Raw genomic sequence first — 27336 nt, forward strand, 5'->3', positions numbered from 1 at the left:
TTCAAAGACCAGTCTACTTCCATTGCTGCACCCTCATTTTAGGACCATGTCTTCTTCTCAGCACATCTGTCCTCCTGACCTCCTACTTTATCTTCCTGAATCCATCATCTGCCCCCCTGCCCTGCTAAAGAGTTCTAGCATGCTCTCTGCACTGCCAATCAAGTCTCTTATTATACTCAAGATAAGGTCTACACTCATTAAAATAGTACAAAAGATGGTGTCCTATATACCCTCCAGTCTCATTATATGCCTAGTATTTAAATCCAGCAACACAAAACCACTTACAATTCTATGTGCATACCCTGTGGTTTCTTGCTTTTAGGCTTTTGTTTATGGGATAAAAAACAAGAACCAAAAAACTCCTTCCACTCCACCATCCATTGACTAACTAGTGCTCATTCCCTTTGAAAGCAAAGCTCAGGGGTTATCTCCTCCAGGAATCCTTTGTAGATTTTCCTTCCATCTACTCTATTCATTTGAGTTCTGTGTTGTATTGTACATTTCTCTACTGATGCTTTTTACCGCACTCCATCACTTTATATTTTATTCATCTTTCAAGGTTCAACCTCCAGCCCAGTACTAAGATTATAGCAGATACCCAATGAATCCTTACTAAATGAGGGAATGGACAAATCCGAAGCTCTTCACGATTTGTCACCTGCTTCCTTTCCAGTTTTAGCACTACCACAAGGCCTCCCTGCTGCATGTCTTGGCCATACTAAATGACTGAAAGTGTGCAGAGTGCCTTTGCACACTGTGTTCTTCAGTCTGAATCATCTTTCCACATTCCTTGCCATGTTATTATCTTTGAAGTTTCAATTCACACTTCACACACTTGACAAGGCTTTTCCTGATTGAGTTGTTGCTCTCAGTACTAGAGTAGATCTGTATACCTCTATGGTAGCTCTTCTTATACCATTTTTACTTGATGCTTTTCTCCCACCAGCATTTAGCACAGTAGCCAACACATGTTAATCATAGATGTTTCACTTAATACAGGAATGCACGTGCACAAATGAGCTAAAGGAATGGCTAAGGTGAAATTGCAAATAAGAGAAATATTTGAAACAAATTTAGAATGCCTCTTCTTTCAACTGTAACATTCTATGTCTCTTGTTGTATAAAGCTGAATGTGCACAACTAATAGGAAGAAATAGCTTTATAGTAAATTTAGGCAGAAGTATAAATTATGAAGATATTGCTAAGGGGATAATTGAAAGTGATTAGGATTAAATTAGGCTCCAGAATTGGTTTCCCAGTGATTGAAAGAAAAATTCTTAATATTAAAAAGAAAAACAATACCTCTTTTTCCCAATGGGGAAGTATGAATAATAATTAAAAGCTTTTTAAAGATAGCAGAACTTGGGCTAGAGGCATGCCTCAAGTGGTACAGCACCTGCTTAGCAAGCACAAAGACCTGAGTTTAAACTCCAGTACTGCCAGAGAGAGAGAGAGAGAGAAAAAGAGAGAACTTGTGTTAATCAAAAACAGAACAAAAAGTTGGTTTTGTTAAAGGCTCCACACTTAAGAGAAAGTTATGTTTTAAAAAATTTTTATAATATATACACAACAATAAAATTTGGTGTTTTTGCTGGGCACCAGCGTCTCACACCTGTAATCCTAGCTACTCGGGTGGTTGAGATCAGGAGGAGTGCAGTTCAAAGTCCACAAGGTAGGAGAGGGTGGAGTTCACAAGACTGCATCTAAGCCAGTAGTTGGAAGCAGAGGCATTACGCGTGTCATCCCACAATTCGTGGGAGGCTAAGATCAGAAGGATTGCTGTTATAGGCCAGCCTGGGCAAAAATGTTTGTGAGACCACATCTCAACAGAAAAAAAAACTCTGTATGGTGCCATGCTGCTGTCATCTCAACTACAGAGGGAAGCATAAAATAGGAGGATCACAGACCTGGCTGACCTGGGCAAAAAGCAAGACCCTATCTCCAAAATATCCAGGGCAAAAAGGTCTGGAGGTATGGCTCAGGTGGTAGAGTACCTACCTTGCAAGTGCAAAGCCTTGAATTCAAACCCCAGAATCACCAAAAAAAGAGCTCAAATATACTAGAATCCAAAACTTGCATCACTACATTTTCATAACCTCCAAGATAATCATCCTTCTCTAATAGCATTGCTGCAAGTGAAGGTTCCTAAGTCTTATGCCTTGAAGGAGTCCATTGAACTCACAGGACTTTAATACAGTAAGTTTAAATAGATAGCATTATATACCATATTGCCCAAAGTCTAAAAAAATCAGACTAGGAATAAAGAAAATCAGTCAGTGAGCCAAAAAAGAAATTTAACAAACTCAGCCATTCTTATTTATCCTTTTTGAAGAAACATTTATATCTGAGAATGTCAGGGTAAGATTGCTATAATAGGGACACTTGGCATAAGCTATGTTATTTATATACAAGCAAACTAAGATAGGGAAGTAAGACAAACAGCACAAATAGTGCTCCCAAATTTTGAAGAACCACTTTAAAGGAGAGGAACGAAACTGATTTAGAATTAAAAACAAAATAAGACAAAACAAAAAAGAAACAAGCTGGGTGCTGATGTCTTATGCCTGTAATCCTAGCTACTCAGGAGGCAGAGATCAGGAGGATTGCAGTTCGAAACCAGCCCAGGCAAACAGTTTGCAAGACCCTATCTCAAAAATGCCCAACATGAGAAAAGGCTGGTAGAGTGGCTCAAGTGGTAGAGCACCTGCCTAACAAGTATGAGGCTTTGAGTTCAAACTCAAGAACCACCAAAAAAAGAAAAAAAAAAGTCCAATACAAATGTGTCCAGTGATTACACTGATCTGGATAATTTTGTCATCTCTCAATTTGTCACAATAGTGGCAAATATATGTTGAAGTCTTCCTATGTGATAGGTTTTGGGCTGAGTTCAACTACTTGGCTCATTTAGTCTTCCTCTGGACTCCATAGATAGGTGTTATTACTACACCCACCTCAGCTCAGAGAAATTATGTGCCACTTAACAATAGGGGTACATTTTGAGCAATTTCCTAACTATGTGAAGATCATAAAGTATACTTACATAAACCTACTGCATATCTTCGTGGTCTAGGCCTACCGCATACCTTGAATATCTATACACGAGGTAACTGTACTGAACAATGAAGGCAATTGTAACATAATGGCATTTGTGTATCTAAAAACAGCTAAACAGAAAAGGTACAGTAAAAACATGGTCTAAATGATAAAAATTGTAGACTAGGGCTCTTTTGCATAAAGGAGCTTGCAGGAAGGGAAGTTGTGCTGGAGAAGTAAGTGAAGGAGAGATGAGTAGATATGAAGGCCTCAGACATTACCATGCACTGCTGCAAACTTTATACCCACCAAACACTTAGGCTGCAATAAATTTACTTCTTAAGTTATTTCTTCACACACATTAGTCCTGCCCATGGTCTGAATCATCACTGTCACTGTCTTCCACCTCCACATCTTGTCCCACTGGAGGGGTCTTCAGAGGCAAACGCATCTGGAGTTGTTACCTCCTATGGTAACAAAGCCTCCTGTTGGAACACCTGAAGGACCTGCCTAATGCTGTTTTACAGTTAACTTTTTTTAGTAAGTAGAAGGAATATACTCTAAAATAACAATGAAAAGTACAGACTTGTACAGTATAGTGTAGCACATACATAAACCAGTAACGTAATTACTTATTATCACTATCAAGCTTGGCATACCTGACTTAATTGTACATGCTCTACTTTTATGCAACTGGCAGTGCAGTAGGTTTATGCCTGCACTACCACAAACATGAGGTAAAGCACTACCTTACAATGTTACAATGGTGATGACAGTTCTAGGCAATAGGAAATTTTTAGCTCCACTGAAGTCTTATGAGATCCCCATTATATATGTTGTCCTTCACTGACCGAAAATATCCTTATGTAGCTCATGGCTATATTTGTCCAAGTTAACAACTACAGTGAGTGGTAGATCCACGATTCCATGCCAGGTCTGTCAAGCTTATAGCTCTGAACTACTGTGCCTAATGATAACAGAACTGTGGAAACTGACAATTTGGTAAGTAAAATCAGTAGGCTATTTACTATAGCTATAAAAGTATGCTATATACAAACCTCAAAGATTACACAAGAAAAAGATCACCCAATCTCAAGGGACAAGAAAATCAAGGAAATTTCAATCTCAAATAAGTCAGGCAGTTTAAAGCTTATAAAACAATGGAACACAACTCTCTCAACTCCTATCTAAAGGCCAAGTAGACTTTAACCTTCCAACATCAATGATACCATATATAAACATTGACTTTTTCTGTTCCAGGATGACAACATCTGTTACTCTTGACCTTCCTACCATTGGATCTAGCCCTGTCACATTTTAAATTCCAATCTTAGAATGGAATTTTAAATTTTTTAAAAGCAACCTAGGGTCATAATAAATTCACACAATTTAAACAAGTAAGTAATCATCATAAGGCAAAAGCCAGTGGATGGTGTTTCTCTGTGCTGCTTGGATATTGGGTGTTGACCACACAGCAGTGGATTTCATAAATTCCAGGGTCGGGCTTGTTTCTAGTGGTGGCACACTCAGCTAATAAGAGAAGACACAGGCTTAGATAATAACAATTAGGAAGTCAGCCAAGACGCCACCCAGAAATTACTTACCACAGCAGCTGCAGTCCAGCAATGCTAACAAGCCAGTCTTCCTAGGTGTGGACCACAATCAGCTATGGAACCTCACAGCATTTTCTCACTTTCTTTTGCTCCAGAATTGGGAGCTATAAGTCCTGCAATGATTTCTCTTTACTTGCTTTATCTCTTTGAAATTACCTTCCCCCAAAACCTGAACCTACAATTATGGTTTGCTACCAACAGGGGGCAGTAGTACCTAATCACATAGGTATATGTCCAGGTTTATCTGTGCTTTCTTTAAAACAATTGCTATTAATATTTATAGAAATTAAAACTTGGAAGATAGTTTAAACACTCATAATAAAAGTGGCCACTCTCAAACAATCAGTTTTTAGGTGTAATTTAATATTATTTTATCAATCCATGACTTGTATGGACTTTATCAATCTTAAGACTTTTTTTTTCCTCAATTCTCTGAACAGTCTAAAAGAGAGAAACCTTGAAGTCCCTTTTTTGAAGTTGATACTTCTAGGTTTTTGCATAGCTCTCTAGCTTTTACAGCTTTTCTTAAAATTAAAAATCTGTGTAGCTTACTTTACAATTAAGGATTACATCCATTTCACTCTCTCAATCAACCAGCTAAAGGAGGACTTGCCACCTGGAAAGAGAAAGACAGAATCTTTTCTCTAGTCCTTTTCTGCCAATTTCCCTGAAGTTACCATAGCAGAATGTTTGATCATCTCTAAATAAGTAATTTTTCACTAATATCTCAAGGAAACAGAGAAACAATAACTATTTACAATAGACATATATTACATATACTTCATAAGCATTGGGTTTTTTTTTTAAAGAATTATGCATGCAACGTTCAAATTTTTGCAGATTGTAATTCAGTTGGGTGGATTTTTTTGTTGTTGTCTTTTCTTTTTTTGGTGTTGAGGATTGAACCCAGGGCTTTGCATATGTTAGGCAAGCACTCTACCACTGAGCTACATCTCAGCCCTCAATTGGGTGGATTTAATCTTTTTAGAATATTTATTTTTAAATAAATGTTCTTCCAACACTGAAGAAAAATCACATTGTGTTTGGTATAGGGGTCTAAATTCATCTAAACTACCTGACTTACCACATGATGCTAGGCATGTTACATTCAATCTCTCTTCATCAACGCTGCTGCTTCCTAATCTACCTTGAGGAATTGTGATATGGATAGCAATCATGAAAAGCATAAGATGCATTTGTGGGAAATATGACAGTAAGATTATAAAGAGTTGAACCTCTACTTCATTTTTAAATGGCATAAAAACTACTAGTAAGAATATAACCACTACCCTCTTAGATAACAAGTTTTATTTCATCTTCATGGCTGCTATTATTCATGCACAAATATTTTTCAGTGCCTGCAGCAAAATGCTGGTTCTACTCGACTCAGAGGACATAGGTGTCCCTTGGTTGTCCAGTGCTCCTGTCACAGTGGTGTCCTTGTTCCTGCTTCTTCCATCAAACCAGAACTGACCTGGTTTCTATCACCCCTCATCACTATGTAGTGTGATAGACTGATTTCAGCAATATTGATAATAATTGAAAATGGCTTTATGTGTTCTTCATCCCAAATAATAAGCATTGAACCTAAGCCTTCAGTACTTTGGAAATAATCATAGCCAAATGAGAAAAACAGTAAGACACACAGATTGAACAAAGATTGGGTGAGACGGAGGAAACACAATAGTGCCTGACTGCTCTGCTCACTCTTAAGACTAGGTAGAGATAATGATCTCCTGCAGGAGACCCTGCAAGACCTCTACTTGTGACAATGTGCCATCACTCCCCCCCTCACACACTCTGTACAGCTCCTGTAACCTTACTAGGGGAAAAATGGTGCCCTCTCACATCCTACCCAAACCATTTCCTGAAGACTGTCTCTAGCCAGCGCAGAGCAGAGGGTGAAACCAAATGATTAAAGCAAAAAGAAAATCTTCCCCCTCAAATTATCTAAGAAGTTACCCCTTCTGCCTTGCTTTGGAGACAGTTAATGGAGAAACTTCCTACCTTTGCACAGTGAACAAATACATTCACTATTCCTGCCCTTAGGCCAGTACTGTCACTCACCCTCACCCACCTCCACCTCTCTGAGTCACCAACCCTCATGGACCTCTGGCAGTTCCCTATATAGTACACTCCCTATATAGCCACCTAACAGATAAAAGGTGAGCCTGGGCCAATCTCAGGAAAGTTCAGATTAAAACACGGGCATTCAGAAAGATAGACTGAGCTGTCCATATTAACTAAAATTGCCAAATAATCAGTTAGGTCTCATGGACATCAGATATCCCTCAGTCCAAGATGCCATCTAGCAGCCTCTGATGCTTCCCAGGTCCTTCTGGACAGGAGAGTGCTTGTGAACCTCTCAGCATAAACAGCTGGGAATTTAGAAGCTCTGAGAAAGTCAGAGGCATGCAGCCCCAGGTTCTCTCACCACTTTGGACCCTTTTGCCTAGACACCAACAGGTCTGAAGAAATCACTGTTGTGATGACCTGTTAGGACGCTTAACCTGGAAACCATGAAGGACTTCAAGTCCTCCTACCAAAGTGCTGTCTCATCTCAGACTCAGCTCAGCCAAGCCACTCTGACCCATCAATCAAGACAACCCTCCCTGCCAGGAAGGAGACCATTCCCTCTCCACCTTGCCTGGAGCAACCTGTACCTCCTGGCTAGTCTCTTCTTCATTCTAAGACAAACTGTTCCTAGGATTATAATGCCTAAGGTTGTGTCTCAAAGCTAATCTGCCTAATCATCTTCAAAAACAAACATGAATTTCTCCAGGAAAGAGCTGTCCTCACCCCTTCCTTTTCTCCACAGCCCTATCCTCTGCTCCATTGATCCAGAGCTGGAAAAGGCTGTTAGATGAATGTGTGGCCTATAAGCCATCTGCCTGAGTCACCTCATCTTGCATGTTTAAAATGCACATTTACACTCTCACCCTCAACCTCTCCCAATACTGAATCCCTGGGAATCTGCATGTTAACCCAGCTCTAAGGTTTGTGATTGTTCTGCACAGTTCCACAACAGGACAGCTCCCTCCCTGTGCAGAGGACAGAAAACAGTCAAGATAGAGGTGAAATGGGGCTTGTCCAAGGTCACATGACATCAGGATGACCAGATCTGTACAGACCCTACCTCTTTTGCTGATCAGCAATTACCAGGTAGGAAGGGCCTGATCCGGAGTGGCCCCGCACTCACCCTCTTGTAGACGTCCTCCCTGCTGGCCTCATACTTCTGCTGCATGCGCTCCTCCAGGAAGTATATGCGCAGCTTGAGGCTGAAGTTCTCCTTCTTCAGGTCATTGAGGTGCTGGGACAGAGTGCGATATCCATTAGACATGGTGGGCAACCCATGGGGAGGAGCATGCCCGATCGCCCCTCACCCCAAGATCGCAGTGCAGCTGCACCGCGGCATGAAGCGGGCGGGCTGGGACGGGCTGAGGTTGGGGACACACGGAGGCCGGGGCTATGGCGACATGGCCCCGTGCTGACTGGCGCTCCGCTCTCCGGGACCAGGGGCTGGGCTCGCTGCTCTGGGTGCTGGAGCGCAGCGCACTTTCCTTTTTTACCTCGGGGAGATATTTGCGGAATCCCTGACTGAGGAACATGCTGTGTGAATTCAGACACAAGTGGTGTAACCCGACTCCCGGCCAGGACTGGCCTGTCACCCTCCTGGAGCCTCCCAGGCCCAAGTGTAGGCAGTTAACAGCTTCTGGGAAAAGACAGGGGCTGACCCCCAGAGAATCCAGGAAATGGGACGGGAGTGATTCAGTGGGGTCGCAAAGAGTAAATAAAAGAGTAGGGGTAGTGGGTGGCTGGGGTATTTAAGCCCCCGGAGGTTGATGTGGACAATAAAACCCAAAGGAGTATGACAGAAGCAAAAAATAAGGTTGCTATGGAGTAGAGCAAATTGAACCCAAAATGGCCTACAAAAGGGCGACCCCCTCTCAAATATCCCCTCTCAAATTTGTTAGGTGCAAATCTTAAAGAGCTACTAACCAGAGGAATCTGGAATTCCCTTTGGTGACTCAGAGCTCATCTCTGGTCTGTTCCTTCCAGTTTTCCTCCTTGTGGTTTTTAAACCCCTAGGGATTCACATTAATGGCCTCATCCCATACACACCATAGCCACCCCCAAAGAAAGAGTGAGGGGAATCTTTGCAATCTGTTTATCAGTGGAGGTGACACAACCGGGCTTCTCCCTCCGGGGAAGAAGGGATGGGGAGAAGAGTGGTTGGACCAAAGGGAGGGAGCCGTCCTTCTGGGGGCCCAGAGATATCAACCACTCACTGGTTCTTAACTCTGGCACCTGTCCAAATGGAGCCAGGCACTCATCACCAGATCTTGCTCATAAAGCAATTTAAGATCCTCAAGTGACAGCTGCAGCATTAGCAGGAAGTATTATTTATACCACATCACATGGAACACTGAAGGTGACTGGGAGACAGCCCCCCAGCACAGATACCAAACACAGGTTCTTGGTTGGGAAAAAAATTAATATTAACTTCCAAGGTCAAGGAAGCTTTAAAATTCATACTTACTTGAAGCACTCACTTCTTCCCAATCTACCTGCTTTTCATTTTTTAAGTTCTTTCTCCAACATTCATAATGATCCCATCAATATTTCCTAAGTACTCACCAGGTAGCATACTGTGTGGAGGATACAGAGATGAACACAAACAGCTGGGAGCAGGGACACACAGCTGATAAGTGTTAAAACGTGTTTCCTGCAGAATCCTCCAAACTTTTTACATTTTACATTGCAGTCCAGAGGGCATGTGCACACACACACTCACATACACTCACACACACTTCTTGACATCAATATATGTGATGTACCCTGATATTTTCTGTTCTTTTTCTTTTTCTGGGAATGACCTACCAAACTGATTTAATGAACAGCTGATAAATTTCAGCATGTTACTTGAAAAACATTGACTCTAAGGAGAGCTCAGAACAGAGTGATCAGTTTTTCCTGGGGTGATATCTAAGAAAGTATAGCTAGAAGTTGAACTTGTACTTTGCCTTGAAAAATAGAAAAAGCTCGAGTGAACCAAGTGGCCTCAGGAGTGCAGAATTAAAACCGTACATTTTTCCACATACACTGTATTGTAGGTACACAACACATTTCTTACCACAGACTATTGATAACTTAAGCCAAAATACTTCATTATTTAAAACTCACTTTATTTTAATTAAATCTGTACTTTTAGAATAAATGAGTATCATTTAGATTTATTGATTGACAGTGAGTGAAAAGTCTAAATTAAAACTAAAAAAAAAAAAAGAAATGCTTTTCTGAGTTGAAAGCAATGGTACATGTCTATAGTTCCAGACACTTGGGAGACTGAGGAAGGGAGGCTCACTGGAGCCCAGGAGTTTGAGGCCAGCCTGGGCAACATAGTGAGAGCCTATCTCAAAAAAAAAAAAAAATCTGGTCACAGTTATGTTACCAAATAACTGTGTGACCTTAGAGGCCCTCATTTATAAAATGAAATGGTTGAAAACTGAGTGAATTTTAAGTCCTTTCTGGTCTAAGCTCTTGGGGGGATAATCTAGTTCTTATCACTTCCATTTTGCTCAAGAGGAGCCGGGCTGGCAGATTCTAGATTAGCATTTAATCATGCTTTGGCTGTCTACTGTGATATGTATACCATGTAAGACAACTTAGTAAAAGTGCATAAGAACTTGCACATTTATACCTCTTTCCTCTGATGCCCATGATTATCTTATTTTTCTCTCGTATCTCTGGCCCTGTTTCTGTTTGTTTGTTTGTTTGGCCAGTGCTGGTGCTTAAATGGTGGCAAGTCTTGGCCTTCTGCTTTTTTCTCTTCACATTTTCTCCCTGAGAGTTTTTATCTACTTTTAGTGCTATAACTCTGTAACTTTTTTTTTAATGGGACTAGGGTTTCAACTCAGGGTTTCACTCTTGCAAAGCAGGTGCTCTACCACTTGAGCTACATCTCTAGTCCATTTGCTCTGGTTATTTTGGAGATGGGGTCTTGAGAACTATTTCCCAGGGCTGGCATCAACCAATGATCCTCCTGATCTCAGCCTCTCAGGTAGCTACGGTTACATGCATGAGCCACCAGTGTCTGACTTAGTGCTGTAACTTTTACCACTCGAACCACCCCCAAATCTCCCATCAGATATATATATCTTTGTTAGACAGCTCAACTTCAATGTCCCATCTTCACAACAAACTCCATGGCAAATATTTTTCAATAGTCCCTATCATGTCTACCAGAGTCCTTCCAGCCATCTGTTCTCCATATTATAGCCAAAGTAATGTTTTCAAAATTCTAATAATCCTATCATATCTCCTATTAAAAACCTTTCACAGGCTGATATCAAATCAGTCTTAAAAATAAAAGGAACATCCCATCACATCTCTTTAAGACATTCTGCCTCCTTTTTTTTTCAAGTCTTAGTTGGAATTCCACCCAAGCAATGCCTTTCCTGCTACCCTAGCCTTCCTCTTTTGAACTCCTCCTAAGGCAAATATTAACATTGAGCAAGAGTTCACATGCTGCCTTCTTATATTGCTTTCATTACCTTGGTGGGTTATTTACAACATTTAGAACTGTTTGATCTCTTATGTTTGATCTGCCCAATAATCTAAAGTCACCAAAGGAAAGGGCCCTTATCTGCTCCTACAGCTTCCTCAACCACCTAAGGACACCTCGGCAGTGATGGCATCAGTCATGGCACTGTGTTGTCACGGCTTGTTTATGAGCACTACAACCAGACCAGAGTGGTCTGGGAAGTATTTTGTGTCCCTGTATTCTCTTTGCATAGTATATATGAAGTACTCCCTAAATATCTGTGAAATTGATGACTATGTAAATGCCGCTAAATATTGTATGTTATGTTGCTCTGGGCTTGCTTGCCTGGATGCTTCTTACCATGTGAAAGCTTGTTTTAAAAGTTCCAAAGAAACTACATTTGTTGGAATGGTAATTGTACAAAAATGATGTTTTGTTCACTTAATTTTTTGGACTGCTTTCCTGAACTTCAATTTATAAATCTAACTTCTTGGTAGAAACCTCCACTTGAATATTGTCACCTCACACTTGTGATATCTGAAACAACTCCTGATCTTCCCCCAAAAAAAACAGCCCCTCCCACCCCCCCCAATGGACCCTACTATAGTTTGTATTTGTAGTTGTTTGGGCGAAACCTGTGGGTAGTTCTTGACTCATTCTCTCTCATCTGTCTTCAAATTCTATTATTTCTATCTATTTCAGCCTATTACTCCATATACCACCACTGCCACTGGCATTTCTACTGCTCTTGTCTAAAATACCATCACCTTTCCCCTCAAGTTACTTGAGTAGCTCCCCTCTTTACTGCTTTCACCCTTATTCTCATACAGTCAGTTCTGAACACAGAACCTGAGTAACCCTGATAAAATAATTGGGACCCTGTTCTGGAAGCCCCTATTGTCTCCCCCATCTAAACTCATAGCAAAGTGTGATGTTGGTTTATCAGCCCTTAAGGCTCATAGCCCTGCGTGATCTGGAGGTCCCCACACACACATTATCCCTGGACTCTTCCCTGCTACCTCTCCCCACAACACAGAGTCTGCTCTGATCACACTGGCCCCCTGCTCAATCTCAAACTCCAATCACACTGGCCCCTTGCTCAGTCTCAAATAATAGTAGGCACTTTCCCTCCTCAAAGAGCTAGAAGAGCTGGTCCAGCTTTCCACCTAATATACTCCTCTCTGAACAGCTACAGGATCCTCTTTCTGTCTTTGATCTTTTATCAGATGTCAGCTTCTCAGTGAGACAGCACCCTATTAAAACTGCTAACCACTCAAAGCCTCACACCAGTACTCCATAGTTTTTTTTTTTATTCTATAACACTATAACTTTCTAAATATTTTATTTAATTTTATTTAATTTTCTCATTTATTTTGTTTCTTAATTGTCTTTCCCCGCTGCATATACGCTCCACAAAAAAGCTGAGATTTGGTCTGTTTTGTTCAGTGCTTTGTCACCAGTGTCAAGAATGGTGGTGGGTACATAGTAGGTGCTCACTAACTATTGGCTGAATAAAAGAATGGTTGAAGGGTCTGGCTAAGTGGCTGAATGTGGTAGAGCGCCTGCCTAGCAAGTGTGAGGCCCTGAGTTCAAAGACAATACCGCAAAAATAAAAATAATTTTAAAAAGAATAGTTGAATAATCAACCTTAACGTTAACAAACAAAAACATGCAAGTGTGTGCTGCACACTCAACCTACTATGTCAGGGCTCCTAGGCCTGCGTGTTTTGAGAAGCTCTGCCTTGCTTAGGAAACAAAACACTGCAGGCTTTAGTGCTTCTACTTTTTTTCTTCCTTTTTTTCCTCAATACATAGCAAATCTTTATTCCTCTTGCAAAACATTTTGTTTTGTTTTCCCAAACTTAATGGCTCTCCCCCTCTCCTTCCTTACTTTCTTCTTTCTACCTCTTCTATAATGTCCAGACTGGAAATGAGACTGTGATAATGACTCAATCAATGCCAACAATGGTAGGAGGATTACAACCCAGCTGTTGTTATGTCAGGCTTCATAAGCATAGCCAACTGTCAAGTCAGCTTTAAAAGCTCAGCTTGACATTTGCTTAGTCATATTCAGAACCCTGATAACTCTTAAAATGGAATTGCTGGAAAACATATTAGTCTTTCACCAACCCCTCTCCTAAAAGTAAAGTTCCTCTCCACTAGAAGATTAATCATCTTAATAGACACACTCTATAAATATGATGAAACTTCCACAGTTTAAACTCTGCTACTTTGATATGTTGAGCATAAAAATGTGAAGTAAGTTAGCATGGCAGACAGAGAGGGGCCTGGGAATGAATGTTAGTGGTAGAGTGCCTGCTTAGCTTGCTCAAGGCTCTGGGTTCAATCTCCAGCACCACAAAACAAAACAAAAACACATGGCAGACAGAGGAACAATAGATTAGTGTTTTAATGAACATTTGATAATTTATAGAGAATAAATGTGATCCCACTATGCATATTTATCTAGGCGGGGGAATATGGAATTGTGGAGAGAGCTATAGCTTTTGAACCAAGGAGACCTACTTTCAAATCTCAGCTCTGTTATTTTCTAATTGATTTAGGCATAAGCACTGAATGACAATTGACATCAGGAAAGCAGTCAGGAGACTGAGATCAAGACAGGCCTCAACAGGGTCCAACCACATCTATAACCACAGGCCAACCTTTGTGTTTCCATCTGAGGCAAACAGAATGGAAATAGATAACAGTTACATGGATAAGTATTTTATTATTCTTTGTACATTCCCATTCATTGTGAACTCATTCATAATGTAAAAAATGATTTTAAAAGGAACCAAACTAGGAATTACAGGGAGGCAGCCATCAATTATTTATAAGGACAAGTTTTCTAGTAGAGTTGAGTGGTAGTAAATATACTGTCACACTTTATCCACATATTTATGCCTCAAAGTTTTGGTACTTTCATTATTAGAAAGAATAAATTTCTTGTCACAAAAGGTACTTGACTAAAACTAAAGAACCACTTTTCAAGGATATTATTAAAAGTCTCCACACATTAGCTACCAAGGACTTTTAAGATCTTTGGTCATCCTGAGAGTCCATGCTTGAAATATATTTTCTCATGGAAATAGTCCTACCAAAGGTCTTCCCCTGCAAGAGTGCTATCATTGTTTGAGGAATCACAGAATATCCATAAATTCTCTGTAACCCCAAATGGTACACAGTCTGTCTACTGGACCAAGAGCTCTGACTGCCCCTGCTGCAGGAAGAGATAAGCAAATGCAAGAGACACCAGATTTCCAAGACAAAAGTAGTAATAATGACTGCGACCCAAAGGTGGTGTCAAATAGACCATTTGAACTTAAACTTTGCTAACTCTAGCATTTTCAAAACAGCTCTATGGGAAAGGTTCACAGATGGGAGTATTTCCTGCTCTTTAGTACTCAGCAAAATATAACCTAGGGACCCAATCTGCTTTGCATCTGGGGACAGGTATACATAGGAGAGACAGGGCAGATGAGGGGGCTGGTTTGTTCCACATGTGCATATTTTATTTATAATACATGTATGTATTATAAACACACACAAGTATGTGTCTGAAAATCTCTACACTGTTCAGATAAAAATCCGAGTTGCATGAATATCAAAGTTTAAATCCCTGTTTATAGTGACTTAGACTTGTATTATAATATTGAATTGTTTTCACTACCACAATCACCTGCATAGGATTTGCACCCCCATGTACATTATTTCATTATACCTTTACTACAACCTTTGAAGTACAAAAATTTGATATTATTGCCCTCATTTTACTGCCTATGAAAAAGAGAAATCAAGAAAATCTGGAAAGATGAGGAACACAGACTCCACATGGCTTACTCATCAAAGCCTGGGTCATGAGGCCAAATGACCTCTGTGAGCCTCACATTCACCTGTGACTAATAAAATACTACTTCCCTTACTGCCTCAGGCCTCCAGTTCCTTTCTAAAGAGTAATTGTTCCCGTGTCCCTGGCCCTGAAAACCCTAACCAATGCAAAAAAATAATTTTATCCATTTCCAAGATGAGTAAACCAAAGATTAAACATAGTTACAATAGGATACCACAATTCCTCTCCTCATTATACACGCAAAAGATTTTAAAACAGTTGGTCCCACAGAAACTTGTGTACATGTTCATAGCAGTATTATTCATGATAATGAATAGAAAAATGTTGAAACATCCTACATGTACTTGAATTGATGAATAAATAAATAAAATTTAGTATGTCCATATGACAGAATGCTATTCAGCCCTAAAAAAGAAATACTGATACATGCTACAACGTGGATGAATTCTGAAAACAAGGAAGATCATATATCAAATGATTCCATTCATATGAAATGTTCAGAATAGAGAAATCTGTGGATTGGTGCTTTCTGGGGACAGGGGAGAGGGGAAATAAGGAATGACTGCTAAATGAGCATGAGGTTTCTTTCTGAGGTAAAGAAATGCATTGGAATTAGATGTTGGTGATGGTTGCACAATACTGTGAATTGTATCTTCACTGTGCAAGGATGAAATGAGTGGTATATAAATTATATCTCAATAAAGGTGTATTTTTAAAGAAAGAAACCAAGCTGGGAGAAATAACTTGTCCAATCCTTTGCTGCTTAAGATGGGGTTTTTTTAATGATAAAGATTTGATTATAGTTAAATTTGATTCAACTCAGATAAGGCAAATGGTTTAGGACTGATCATGTTTAGATGTTGTATATAGTAATCCTACTTAGATTATGAGGCCATGTTTAGATGTTGTATATAGTAATCCTACTTAGATTATGAGGCCCAAACAAAAAAGGATACAGAAAGTGGCCTGTGTGTGGCCCTCAAAACTGATTATTCATAGATTATTATGTTTATCAAAAGGCACAGTTTTATTATAATCCTCATAAATTGAAGTGAAACTTATGATCTAGTTGACAGACAGATAGATTTCATCCTTAATTCAAGCTAAGGGTGGCTCAAGAGGTATAGCACCTGCCTAGCTAACAAGAGGCCCTGAGTTTAAATGCCAATACCACCTAAAGAAAAAGTGCTCAGATCATCTTTGGGGATATGGTCTCATGAGATCAATGTTCATTGAGTGCCTGGTGAGTCAATGGATGAATGCAGCTGCTCTGGCAGAAGTGTGGACAGTCACCATCTGCCTTTCCCTCTTCCCTCCAGGAGCCTGAGACTTCCACCATACTTTAACCTACTCCACCAAGTGAAATGTATTGTTCTCCTCTGAGAAAAGCACACGGTGATCCACCCTCCAACCATGTGCCACCCACTCAGGGCCACTGTCCTGGGATGTGGATGACCTGTGCCTGCACTCAGCCCTGCAGGGGCTTCCCAGTTCCACTGGGTCTCCCCAGCTCCTGTGCACCAGGCACCCCAGCAGAGCTCACTAAGCTCTACCACTGAAGGGGAAAGCAGGAGGATGCCAGATCCCTTGGTGGAAACCAGACCTACTCTGTTCCATATTTGACACAAGAAAAGAATGCCTGCTGGGCTCTCCTGCTATGTATACAGTGCTTGCACACTGCATTCCCACAAGGAATATACCAATCAAAGCCAATCAGCTTGGTCTTCTACCTATCAACCCCTCTCATCCCATCACACAGTCTCTGCCCAGTGTCCCAGAACCCACCTGCAGATTAACTGCCTCAGAAAGACTGCAACTGCTACAGAGACCTAGGCTGATTCTTTGAGCTTGCTCAATAAGTAAGTAAACAAATCTCTCTTTTAAAACTGTTTCTGAAATTTCAGCATAGCTCCTGAAGTTCCAGAGTTATTTAAAGTGCTAAACTATTAACACCATTGTTTTTTCTGCTCAGAAGCACTGGCACCTACCTTCTACATGGCCTTGAAATAGTGGGCCTGGTGACAGAAGCACTAACACCAGGTTGATAAATAAACCCTATCTCAGGCAGTGTCCCCATGTGCGTAAAGAATGGGGTTCCGATGGTATTTTCTGCTGCTTGCCCCACCATAGACACATACCCACGCCACCTCCAAACCCTAAATAACAAAGTGTCGTCATGGTCATCACACAAGGGCATTGTGAGCTATATAAAAACAAAACAAATAACAACTTCCCTGGCCACCAGAAATAGTTGGCTCAGCCAGAAATAGAGCTGCTAGAGACTGAATTGAGCTGTTTGGCAGAGGTGACAGCTACAGGGATGCTGCACACCCCCAGGGGCTCCCAGGCTCAAACTAGATTCTCCACAGCAGGACTTGGGTTTGTCCACCATTGGTTCAACTCAGAAAAAGTATTTGCTGGCTTGGTGGTTACAGAGCGGGTAAAGAAGGGGCCAGTCTTCCAGGGACAGCAACTCAAGATGGCAGTCACCATGAGTTCAGAAATAAAAGTCCCTCACAATTTCCAACTCCTAAAAGAACTCAAAGAGGGCCAGAAAGGGGTAGGAGATAGCACAGTTAGCTGGGGTCTAGAAGACAACAAAGACAGGACACTTTCAAGATGGGCAGGGATGATAACTGAGGCTCCAAGAATAATTTATGAAAACAGAATATACAGCCTTAAAATAAAACATAGACCTAAATACCCAGGACCACTTCTATTTGTAATATTTGTAAAAAAAAATTAATAAGAATGGAATCAATAGTTCTAATGAAATGGTGGGCACAAGAGCCCTATCAGTGATAGCAAGATGACAGAATTCATATAGCATCAAAGTTGTCCTGCAAGAGCCTTGGGCTTACTGATGTCCAAAGAAAAGAAAGTATGAAATTCCCTCAGCCACTTGGAAGATGGCATTACAGCAATTAATCAAAAAGAGAAATTACCAGCTCCCTCTCCCAACCCCCACTCAATTTATATATTCTTCATTTTCCATAGTAGGAAAGTTTCAAGATGCAGCTTGTAGAAGTCAAAGTACTGAAGAAGAAGCTCCCACTCAAAGGCAATTTATCTTAGGATATTGTAAATGATATTAATTTTTGTCCATTTGGAACACAGAAGTTGTGCTATTTTTAAAAAAGATTCTTTGCTGTACTTCTAGAACTCAGGGGAAAATATCAATGAGTAGCCTTATGTATTTCCTCAAGATTTTCAGTCCTCCTTTCTCCATCCTTCTATAGCATGACTAAGACCTGCTATGGGCATAAGAGCTAAGAGTTCACAGCAGGATCATGAATGACCATGAGTTGGTCAACAATACCCCCTGGACCAGAGATAGAAGGCTCCCAGATGTGGGGAGACATGCAGCCAACATGAACCCCAATGGACATTCTATGGCCCAGCTGCAACAAAAATCTATTTCTGGACTCATTATTTTCTTTGCTGCCTCTAGGACTGTGTATGGGTGGCAGCCTCTGCATGGACTGTCACTCCTCTTCATTCCCCACACAGCTCTGACTTTAACCCCAACTCACCCTTAAGTGAGTAACTCAGATACTACCTACTAGAAGAAGCCTACTGACCCTAAACCCAGGTGAGGACCCTTCCTGAGCACCTCCACAGTGCATGGTATTATCTATGTGACTGTCTCCCCCACTACACTGAGAGTTCCTTGTGAGCAGGAAGAATCTTCTCTACTTTTCTTCCAAAAATGAAAATCACTTGACTGGTTTTTGGTTTGTGTTGCTGTCCTGTAAATAATGATAAAAATGTTGTAGGTGTTTGATCCAGTTGTTCTTTTTCTCAGGAGCCCAAGAAAGAAAACTTAACTTCATTCATTCCGAAGCATGAGAAGGAGGAGGCAGACTGGGGGTAGGAGGAGGAGTTTGAGGAGTTTAAGGAGCAGGAGAAAAAGGCATGCCTACTATGTACTAGGCTCTGCTAATCATCTCATCAAGGTGTATAGAGCCAAACACTGTGTGTTATTGTGGAGCTCAGATTCCAACAGAAAAGATGGACTTTGAACAACTAACTCATTACTAAAGCGAAAGAGGTTTCTAGCAGGGTGACAATGTAGTCAGGAGATGGTTTGGTGACAGGTCAACCTTGGGCTTCTTCTCCTTCACTTGTTCTAATACCCAATCAATAACAGCCCTGTCAATTACTCCTCAGAATTCTCTTAATTAGTCTCCAATCTATTAAATTAAAAAAAGAAGACCCAGAGTAAAGCCAGTCATACCTCATAAGTGACCTCAACCTGATTGGAATTTGCAAATGTAAGAGAAACTTACTTGAATGCCTTACTGTAAATGTGTATAATGAAGAAAAACAGAATATAAACTCAACCAATCTGAAGTAGTCAACAAACTTATATAAATAGAGAATTTCCAGTGGAATAGATCAAATTAGGCAACTTTATAACTGTAACCAATCAAATAATTTCCTTACTTTGCTTCTATGTTCACCCTATAAATACTTGCACTAACAATTTCTGATAAGAACATGAACCCAGGGCAGGTGAAGTGGCTCAAGTAGTAGAACATCAGCAAGTGTGAGGCCGTGTACCACAAAATAGAAAAGAAAAGAACATGAACTCTCTTCTGACCTAGTGTTCCCTCATTCATGAATTGCTTCTTACATAAATAAACTCTTTAAGTTTTTGTACCTCAGTTTACTCTTTTGGTAGTGAGAATTGAACTCAGGGCTTCATTCATGCTTGCAAGGCAAGTGCTCTACCACTTGAGTCATTCATCCAGTCCTCAGTTTATTTTTTTAACACTCCTTTAGGTCCCACTTCAATGTAGTTTTCTCTAGGAAACTTTCCCTGAATCCTTCTGCTGAGGATTAGTTAAGGGCCTAATTACACTTTCTGTAACACCTTTTACTTCTATCACAATAATTATTACAGGTCAAGTTGGTGCATGTCTATGAGCCCAGCTACGGGGGAGGAGATCAGGGGGACTGTGGATCAGTTTGGGGTCAGCCTGGGCAAAAAGATTAGCAAGACCACATCTCAATCTATAAGCCAGGCATGGTGGTGTGCACCTGTGATCTCAGCTATAGGGCAGGTCATAGGTAGGAGGATCCCAATCTGAGGCCAGGCCTGGGCAAAACCATGAAACTCTACCTGAGCAAAAAAAAAGCTCTAAAACAAACAAACAAAAAAGCTGGGGGTGTGGTTCAAGTAGTAGAGTCCCCAGCAAGCACGAGGCTCTGAGTTCAAACTTAAGTATGGCAAAAAAAAAAAAAATTACATTCTGTTGTAATTTGCACTCAAAATCATTCCTTTCACTCTGCAGTTCTGAAGGAAAAAAAATGATAGATTTGATTCATGTCTTTGGCAATGTTGCTTAGGAATGAAAGTTGTGCTGAAGATTTAGGGAATGACTGTGAAAAGCCTCTGCAAAGTTATTGTTGTTAAAAAGGAAAAAAACTTGCTTATTAGTGCTGAAAATTGAGGATTCCCCTTTTCACTTTGTTGGATGTCTTCAGACATCAGAGGAAGCAAAATCAGCATGCTTGGGATGCTGTTGTTATGGAAGCATGAGTGCCATTTTCTAAAACACGAAGCTGCAGCTCACAACAGCATTAATTTCCAAGGCTAGAAATCACAGAGAAACACTCAAGAAGCACCAAAATTGTAGAACCTAAAATCAGCAGTGACATGACCCAGATTCATCTAAATGAGACAGGCATAACAGTGTGATAACTCAGAATTCCATACAAGAAAAAAGTTAAAAACCCTTCCCATTTTAGCACTTTTTTGCTTCTCCCCCTCACCACCCCCTCCCGACTTCAAAGTCCAAGTGGAAAAGTTTGCCAGGACGGGTGGGACCTCAAGAGACTGACTCACTGTGATGGATTCAGACTGCTGGGAAAGCTGGCTTCAGGCTACAATCAGAGAACTATGAGGCTGGTTTAGTTGGTATTTTCATGATAAAGACAACATTGGTAGAAAATGTGTAAACAGGACAGGGCGGTGGAGACCGCCTCTCAATTTTACAGCCAAAGATCACCAGTCTTCTATGGCCCTTTTATAGCTCTGCCATTTTGGTTCTGTGTATAAAACCAAACTGTACACATTCCACCAATGGAAACTCTCCTGTCAGTGGTCTGCTCATTTCCCAAGAAACTTGGAGTCACTGGAAATTATCTTGGCTCTGTCACTTCATACCTGTATAACTTTGGGCCAGTTATTTGAGCTTTAGTCTCTTCACTGGTGAGATGGATGTACTACTAATAATACCTTTCTCGTAAGTTAGGAAAATAAACTGAAAAACAGTTGAAATAAAATATGCCAAATAACTACAAAAGTACTTGATGTATAAGAAGAATTTGGTAAATATTATTTATTATCATTAGCTACTATTTTTATCTTAATAAACCCTATCAAATATTATTTCAAAAAGTAGATACTATTTTTCTTTGCACTTGTAACTTTATCATTCCAGTTTAGATTGAAAATACATGTACATTTCCTGACTTTCCAATTTTCTGTCCTTCCCAGTCAATTAACACAGCATTACGAACCTTAGAATTATTCACAGCCAGGTGCCAATGGTTCACGCCTATAATCCTAGCTATTCGGGAGTTAGAGATCAGGAAGATTGAAGTTTGAAGCCAACCGGAGTAAACAGTTCTTGAGACCCTATCTCAAAAAAACCCATCACAAAGAAAAAGGGCTGATGGAGTGGCTCAATGTGTAGGCCCTGAGTTCAAGCCCCAGTCCCACAAAAAAAAAAAAAAATAGTACCTGAGCTGAAATTTGAAGGATGAGTGGGCTTTATGCCAGGAAAAAAAGGAGAAATTTTCCAAGCAGAGCTAACAGCAGGAACAAAGACACAGGAGTATGCAAGTAGTTCAGAATGAATGGGGTCAAAAGCATGTGACAGATAATATTGGGAGATAAAAGTCGACTTCCAGTTTACCTCGAGAGGTCTGGTACAATTCTAATCTATGTCAGTCTCAATAGAAACTTATAATTCCATTCCCAAATGAGCCAATGCCTTAATTAGCACCAAACTTTCACCAACCAACCTCCTCAATTTAGAAAATATTCACTATTTTAGGCTGCAAAAAGGAAAAGTGTTTTCAAACTCAAGAGACATTAGGCAGGTTCTGTTATTATTTGTTCCTTTAGTTCCTCATTTGTAAACTGGGATAATAATTCCTTCACAGGGTGTTGTAAGCACTGAGATGTCATTACCACACACTCAGAACAATATCTGACACATACAACGCGATCAACAAATGCTAACTAGCTAGGATGCCCTATGTGCTGCTCTCGTCTCCCTGCTCTCAGGGATGCTGGGCCTGGGATGCACCCCATGACCACTGAGAGGCATTCAGGAAGGGCTATTCCTCAACTCGCGACTGTGGCCACTTGTAAGTAAAAATTATTTCTGACCCAATAATCCGCCAGCATTTATGATCATAGTATGTAAACTCTGAGACCATGAAAAAAATCACAATTTTCAGAAGTCCTGGTTCTCTCATTTTAAAACTGGGGACAATGAGTTTGTTTCTTGTCTTATAAACACACAATAACTCAATTTATGAGAAGCACTTAGCCCATTGCTCAAACCTACAGATCCCTCCATCAAAAAAGCGTCCCTTTATAACAAAGCTGACAAGGTTTAAAAATTAATTTAAACACCCACTTACTCAAAAATACAAATGATTTATACAAGCTAAAGAATATTAACAACCTCTTCAAAAAATGGTGTTGGAAAATTAGAGATAAGGGCAAAATAATTTCTGCCAGGTATTGAGGGGGTAGGGAGGAGAGGGAGGGGGCGGAGTGGGTGTTAAGGGAGGGGATGGGGGCAGGGGGGGGAGAAATGACCCAAGCATTGTATGCACATATGAATAATAAAAAAAAATGGTGTTGGGAAAACTGACTACGTGCAGAACACTGAAACTAGACCCTATCTCTCACCCTATTCAAAAATCAACTCTAAATGAATCAAAGATCTTCATGTAAAACCTAAAACATCTAAACTGCTAAAGTGAAAAAAATAGGGAAAACTTTAGAATATATAGGCATAGGTAATTTTTCAAAATATTTATTATCATATTATTTTACTGGGGGTATATTGTGACATTTATAAAAGTGTTCACAATATACGTTAGTCAAATTCACCCCCTCCATCATTCTCCTTTATCCCTCCTCCTCCCTTCTTAGAATAGGTTCAACAGGTCTCATTTTTCCATTTTCATACATGAGTACAAAATATTTCCACCATATTCACCCTCCTACACCCTTTCCTTATATCCTACCAACTCCCACTGGTACCAACCCCCAGAAAGGACATGTTTTACTTTCCCGTCCTTCATTTTTTAAAAAAGACATTACTGTTTGTTTAAGACAGCTACACAGGGAATTTCATTATGACATATCCATGTACATATGTATTGTATCCCAAATTGGTTCAACCCCTCTGTTTTGATAATTATTTTCTGAATAGGATTCCAGTTGCCCAGAAAATAAGAGCAAGAATTGACAAATGTGACTGCATCAAATTAAAAGATTCCTGCACATCAAAAGAAACAGTTACCAGAATCAAGAGACAACTCACAAAGTGGGAGAAAATCACCAGCTCTTCAACAAATATGGGATTAATATCCATAATATACAAAGAGCTCAAAAACCTAAATAGCAAAATAACAATCCACTTAATAAATGGGCAAATGAATAATTCTCAGAAGTACAAATAGCTAATAAATTCCTGAAGAAATGTTTATCATTCTTAGCCAAGAAACAAATGCAAATCAAAACAACATTGAGATTCCATCTCACCCTCAGAATGGCTATCATCAAGAAAACAAGCAACAAAGCCAGGCACCAGTAGCTCACTTCTGTAATCCTGGCTACTCAGGAGGCAGAAATCAGAAAGATCGCGGTTCGAAGCAAGCCAGGCAAATAGTTCGTGACACCATATCTCAAAAAACTCATCACAAAAAAAGGGCTTATGGAGTGGCTCAAGGTGTAGGCCCTGAATTCAAGCCCCAGTACCACAAAAAAAAAAAAAAGCAACAAATGCCATCAAGGATGCTGCAAATTCCTGCAATAAATATGGAAATTAATATGCAGGCACATCAAAAAAACTAAAAATAGACCTTCACCTTATGACCCTGCTACACCACTCTTAACACATGTCAAAAGAGTGAAAATCAACATGCAAAAGAGAAACCTGCACATCCATGTTTATAGCAGCACTATTCACAATAGCCACGCTGTGGAATTAGCCTAGGTGCCCAACCACAGATGAATGGATGGAGAAAATGTGCGGTATATACACAATGGAGAATTATTTAGCCATAAAGAAGAATGAAATTGTGTTGTTTGCAGGAAAATAGATGGAACTGGAAATCATCATATTGAGTGAAATAAGCCAACCTCAAAAAACCAAATAGCACATAATTTTTCTCCTATGTGAGACCTGATGTGATGATAATAGGACATGAATGTAAAAGAAGGACTATCTGGGGGGAGTTAGAGGGAGGGGAGAAGGCAAAAAGAGAGGGTACTAGGGGTGAAGGGAGTTGTACCTTACATATATATATTGCACATATATGCATATATAACACTATATATATATATGAAGATAGCATAATGAAATCCACCAACCACTGTTTTAAAAAGAGAGGGAAAAAGAGTGGGGCTTAAGTGCATATAATAGCGGAGGTGAACTTGTTCATTGTATACATCGATAGAATTATCACACTGAAATCCCCTCGGACCACTAATACATGCAAATAATTTTTTAAATCAAACATCTCATTAAAAATCAAACCTTATGATAAAATACAAATGAAGCATGTTATATTAAGCAATTCTCTCCTTTTATTGTGGGAAACAATACCTATAGGTGTCAACCTGACAAATGTGCCTGGGAGTAGCAATTTAATTCACACCCACAAGGGTAAAGCTGAGTAGAGTCCACTGTCACAGCTCTGTCCCCAGTCCTCCCCTGCCCGTCATTCTCCACCCAACTCATGCTGTTTGTTGAGGGTGGAGAATGAATGAAGAGAAAAGCTGTGTGTCTTCAAACTTCTGCCCCTTCTGCCCCTTTCTCCTACATTAACATGTATGTCAATAACTGCCTAATTATGTTTTGGATCCATAACATGCCAAGATTTGCATTTTTAGTCTGTTATCTCTTACTCTGGAATCAAAGTATCTCCCTAGACCGTTCCCTGGCTTCCTACATCTGCAAACATTATAGAAGTCACGTTACTAATCAATCACTTTTTACTGATTAAGTATCTTTAATATTTCTTCTCTCCTTGCTCAAACTCTTCTTCCTTACCTCTGTCCAGCCTAGTTTCTCATTGGCTCAATCCATGAACATATCTCTTCCTTTCCCCAAATTTTCTCTACAATCTCTTTCTCTGACTAGCAAACTTGGAAAGAAATCTTGTTCAGTGTGCAGCCTATAAGAGATGTCATTTGACAGGAGGCCCTTCCCTGTTTCCTCAATAAAATTAGTCTCTAAAGATTTCAAGTAGATTGTCCTTATCGCTACAAAAGCACCTGTCACCTTATATTATAAGTAGTGCCATGTCTGTACTTCCTAATAAACTGTAACAATTTAAAAGCAGGGACAGTGCCTTACTTGAGGTGATTGTTGTATGAACAGATGAAACAAGTCTGTATTTCTTTAACACCTTCTTTAAGCCCTGCCTGAGTCACTCCTTCTCTGGCCCAAAACCTTTGGTGTTGCTTCCTCTCTTAGAGTGCCATTACGCATCCTTTATCCCAAGGCCACACAATGCAGGTTTTAAATTTTACAGAAAATGTCATAGTGTTTTGACATCTTTAGGATGGGACATTGGAATGTGTCTGTAGCCCTCATACATATTTTCTAACCAGTGTGTCCTCTAATTTTCAAGTCCTCTCATGGAGCTCTTTATGTAGTAGGTATTGTCACTCACCTCTACAGAACAGATGGATGGATGTCAGAATGGACACACATGAGAGCAACATGACTTGGTGGACTAGCAATGCATTTCTGACAAAGAAGTGTGTTTTAGTCTCGTTTTATTTCGCTTCTGACACATACAGAAGAGATATTTAACATACTTCTTCTAGGTCTTCTCTGTGCATCCTAGCTTAGTTTCTGCCAATGATTCCCAGCATTAAGAAGTAAGAACCTAGCCATGACATAAGGCCTGAACTCTAAGAGAAGAGGACTCAGGACTTCCTGTCTGAAAGTCAGCTGACTTCATCACCCAGCTCAACCCCACAGCATCCAGCTATTGCTCCCTCCATTGTGGGTAAGACCCCTCTCTGGATTCCGAAGAAATAAGATGGACAACTGTTTTTGGAGGCTCCCACAGCTCTGGGTGCTTTTCAGCTCTGTTCCTCACAACTTTCTCCAGCAGCAGATCCAAAAGGTAGAAAGAGAAAGGGGAGATGAGGGTTACTACCCCACTCCCACCATCCACATACAGCTTTAGTCTTCAGAAGGCACTCAATATAATCCTGAAAATTCTGTCTTAAAACTCAGTATTCATGATAACTCTAAGTAAATAAAATCAAGAGTAGACTGTCAAACTGTTGGCAAGTGTTATACAGAGCATTGCTGCCCACAGGAATATCTGGTAGGATGTGCTTTAGTCTTAGGGAAACATTTGTAATTACAAGTTGAGGAAAGACAGGGTAAAGCCACTGCAACACAACAGCAACAACCTTTTTGAAAGTGGAGTTTCATTGTTTTTTGTCCAAAACTATCAATTCAAGAGTGAAAGAAACTCACATATCTCAGGACCTATTTACACACTACTTAATTGAGGTCTGCTGCCTGGGCATCCCCCAGGGGGCGCCAAAGAGCCGTTTCTTTTTTTAGAACACAGGTGTAAGAAATTCTGGGTACCTCTTTCTGGGCCATACAAATCCCAGAAGAGGAGTTCTATTATACAGATTTCCTGGGGTCAACCTGACTCACAGGGAGCTAGGGAGCTAAGGATCTACATTACACTGTCAGTTATTGCCCTTGGCCAAATCTAAGGACAAACAAGGAGTGTCAAGTAACTTTGCCAGATTCTTGTTGAGAGTGAATGGCTCTGAGTACTTAGATCTCTGGAGTGGTCCAGACTAACAACAGAATATAAAGCTGGCTGACCGGACAGGGACTCCTGAGATCACTGTGTTGCAGCTATTGCTTCTCAGGGAGCCATTTAAACTTCCTGAGTTTATCTGAGGAGTAAACCTAGAGTACAACAGTCACGATGAATCCATTGGCATAGGCAACTATCCACAAATTACAGTCCCCAGCACATGGCTAACAGAG

At 40.3% G+C, this 27336-nt stretch overlaps 1 protein-coding gene across 9 annotated transcripts in view; it reads right to left on the reverse strand.

Annotated features, from left to right (window-relative positions):
• The window catches only part of Pde4dip (phosphodiesterase 4D interacting protein), a 193951-nt gene that overhangs the window by 112182 nt on the left and 54433 nt on the right, over window positions 1-27336 (reverse strand). For 7 of the 9 annotated variants that reach the window (XM_074050631.1, XM_074050638.1, XM_074050640.1 and 4 more), the window contains exon 4: window positions 7846-7956. In XM_074050631.1, the coding sequence (XP_073906732.1) occupies window positions 7846-7956 (111 nt within the window). Of the gene's footprint in view, window positions 1-7845; window positions 8209-27336 lie in introns of those variants that run through there. The other 2 variants (XM_074050637.1, XM_074050639.1) reach the window with 1 other exon arrangement.

This window comes from Castor canadensis, chromosome 12, assembly GCF_047511655.1.
Source record: "Castor canadensis chromosome 12, mCasCan1.hap1v2, whole genome shotgun sequence".
Lineage (NCBI taxonomy): Eukaryota > Metazoa > Chordata > Mammalia > Rodentia > Castoridae > Castor > Castor canadensis.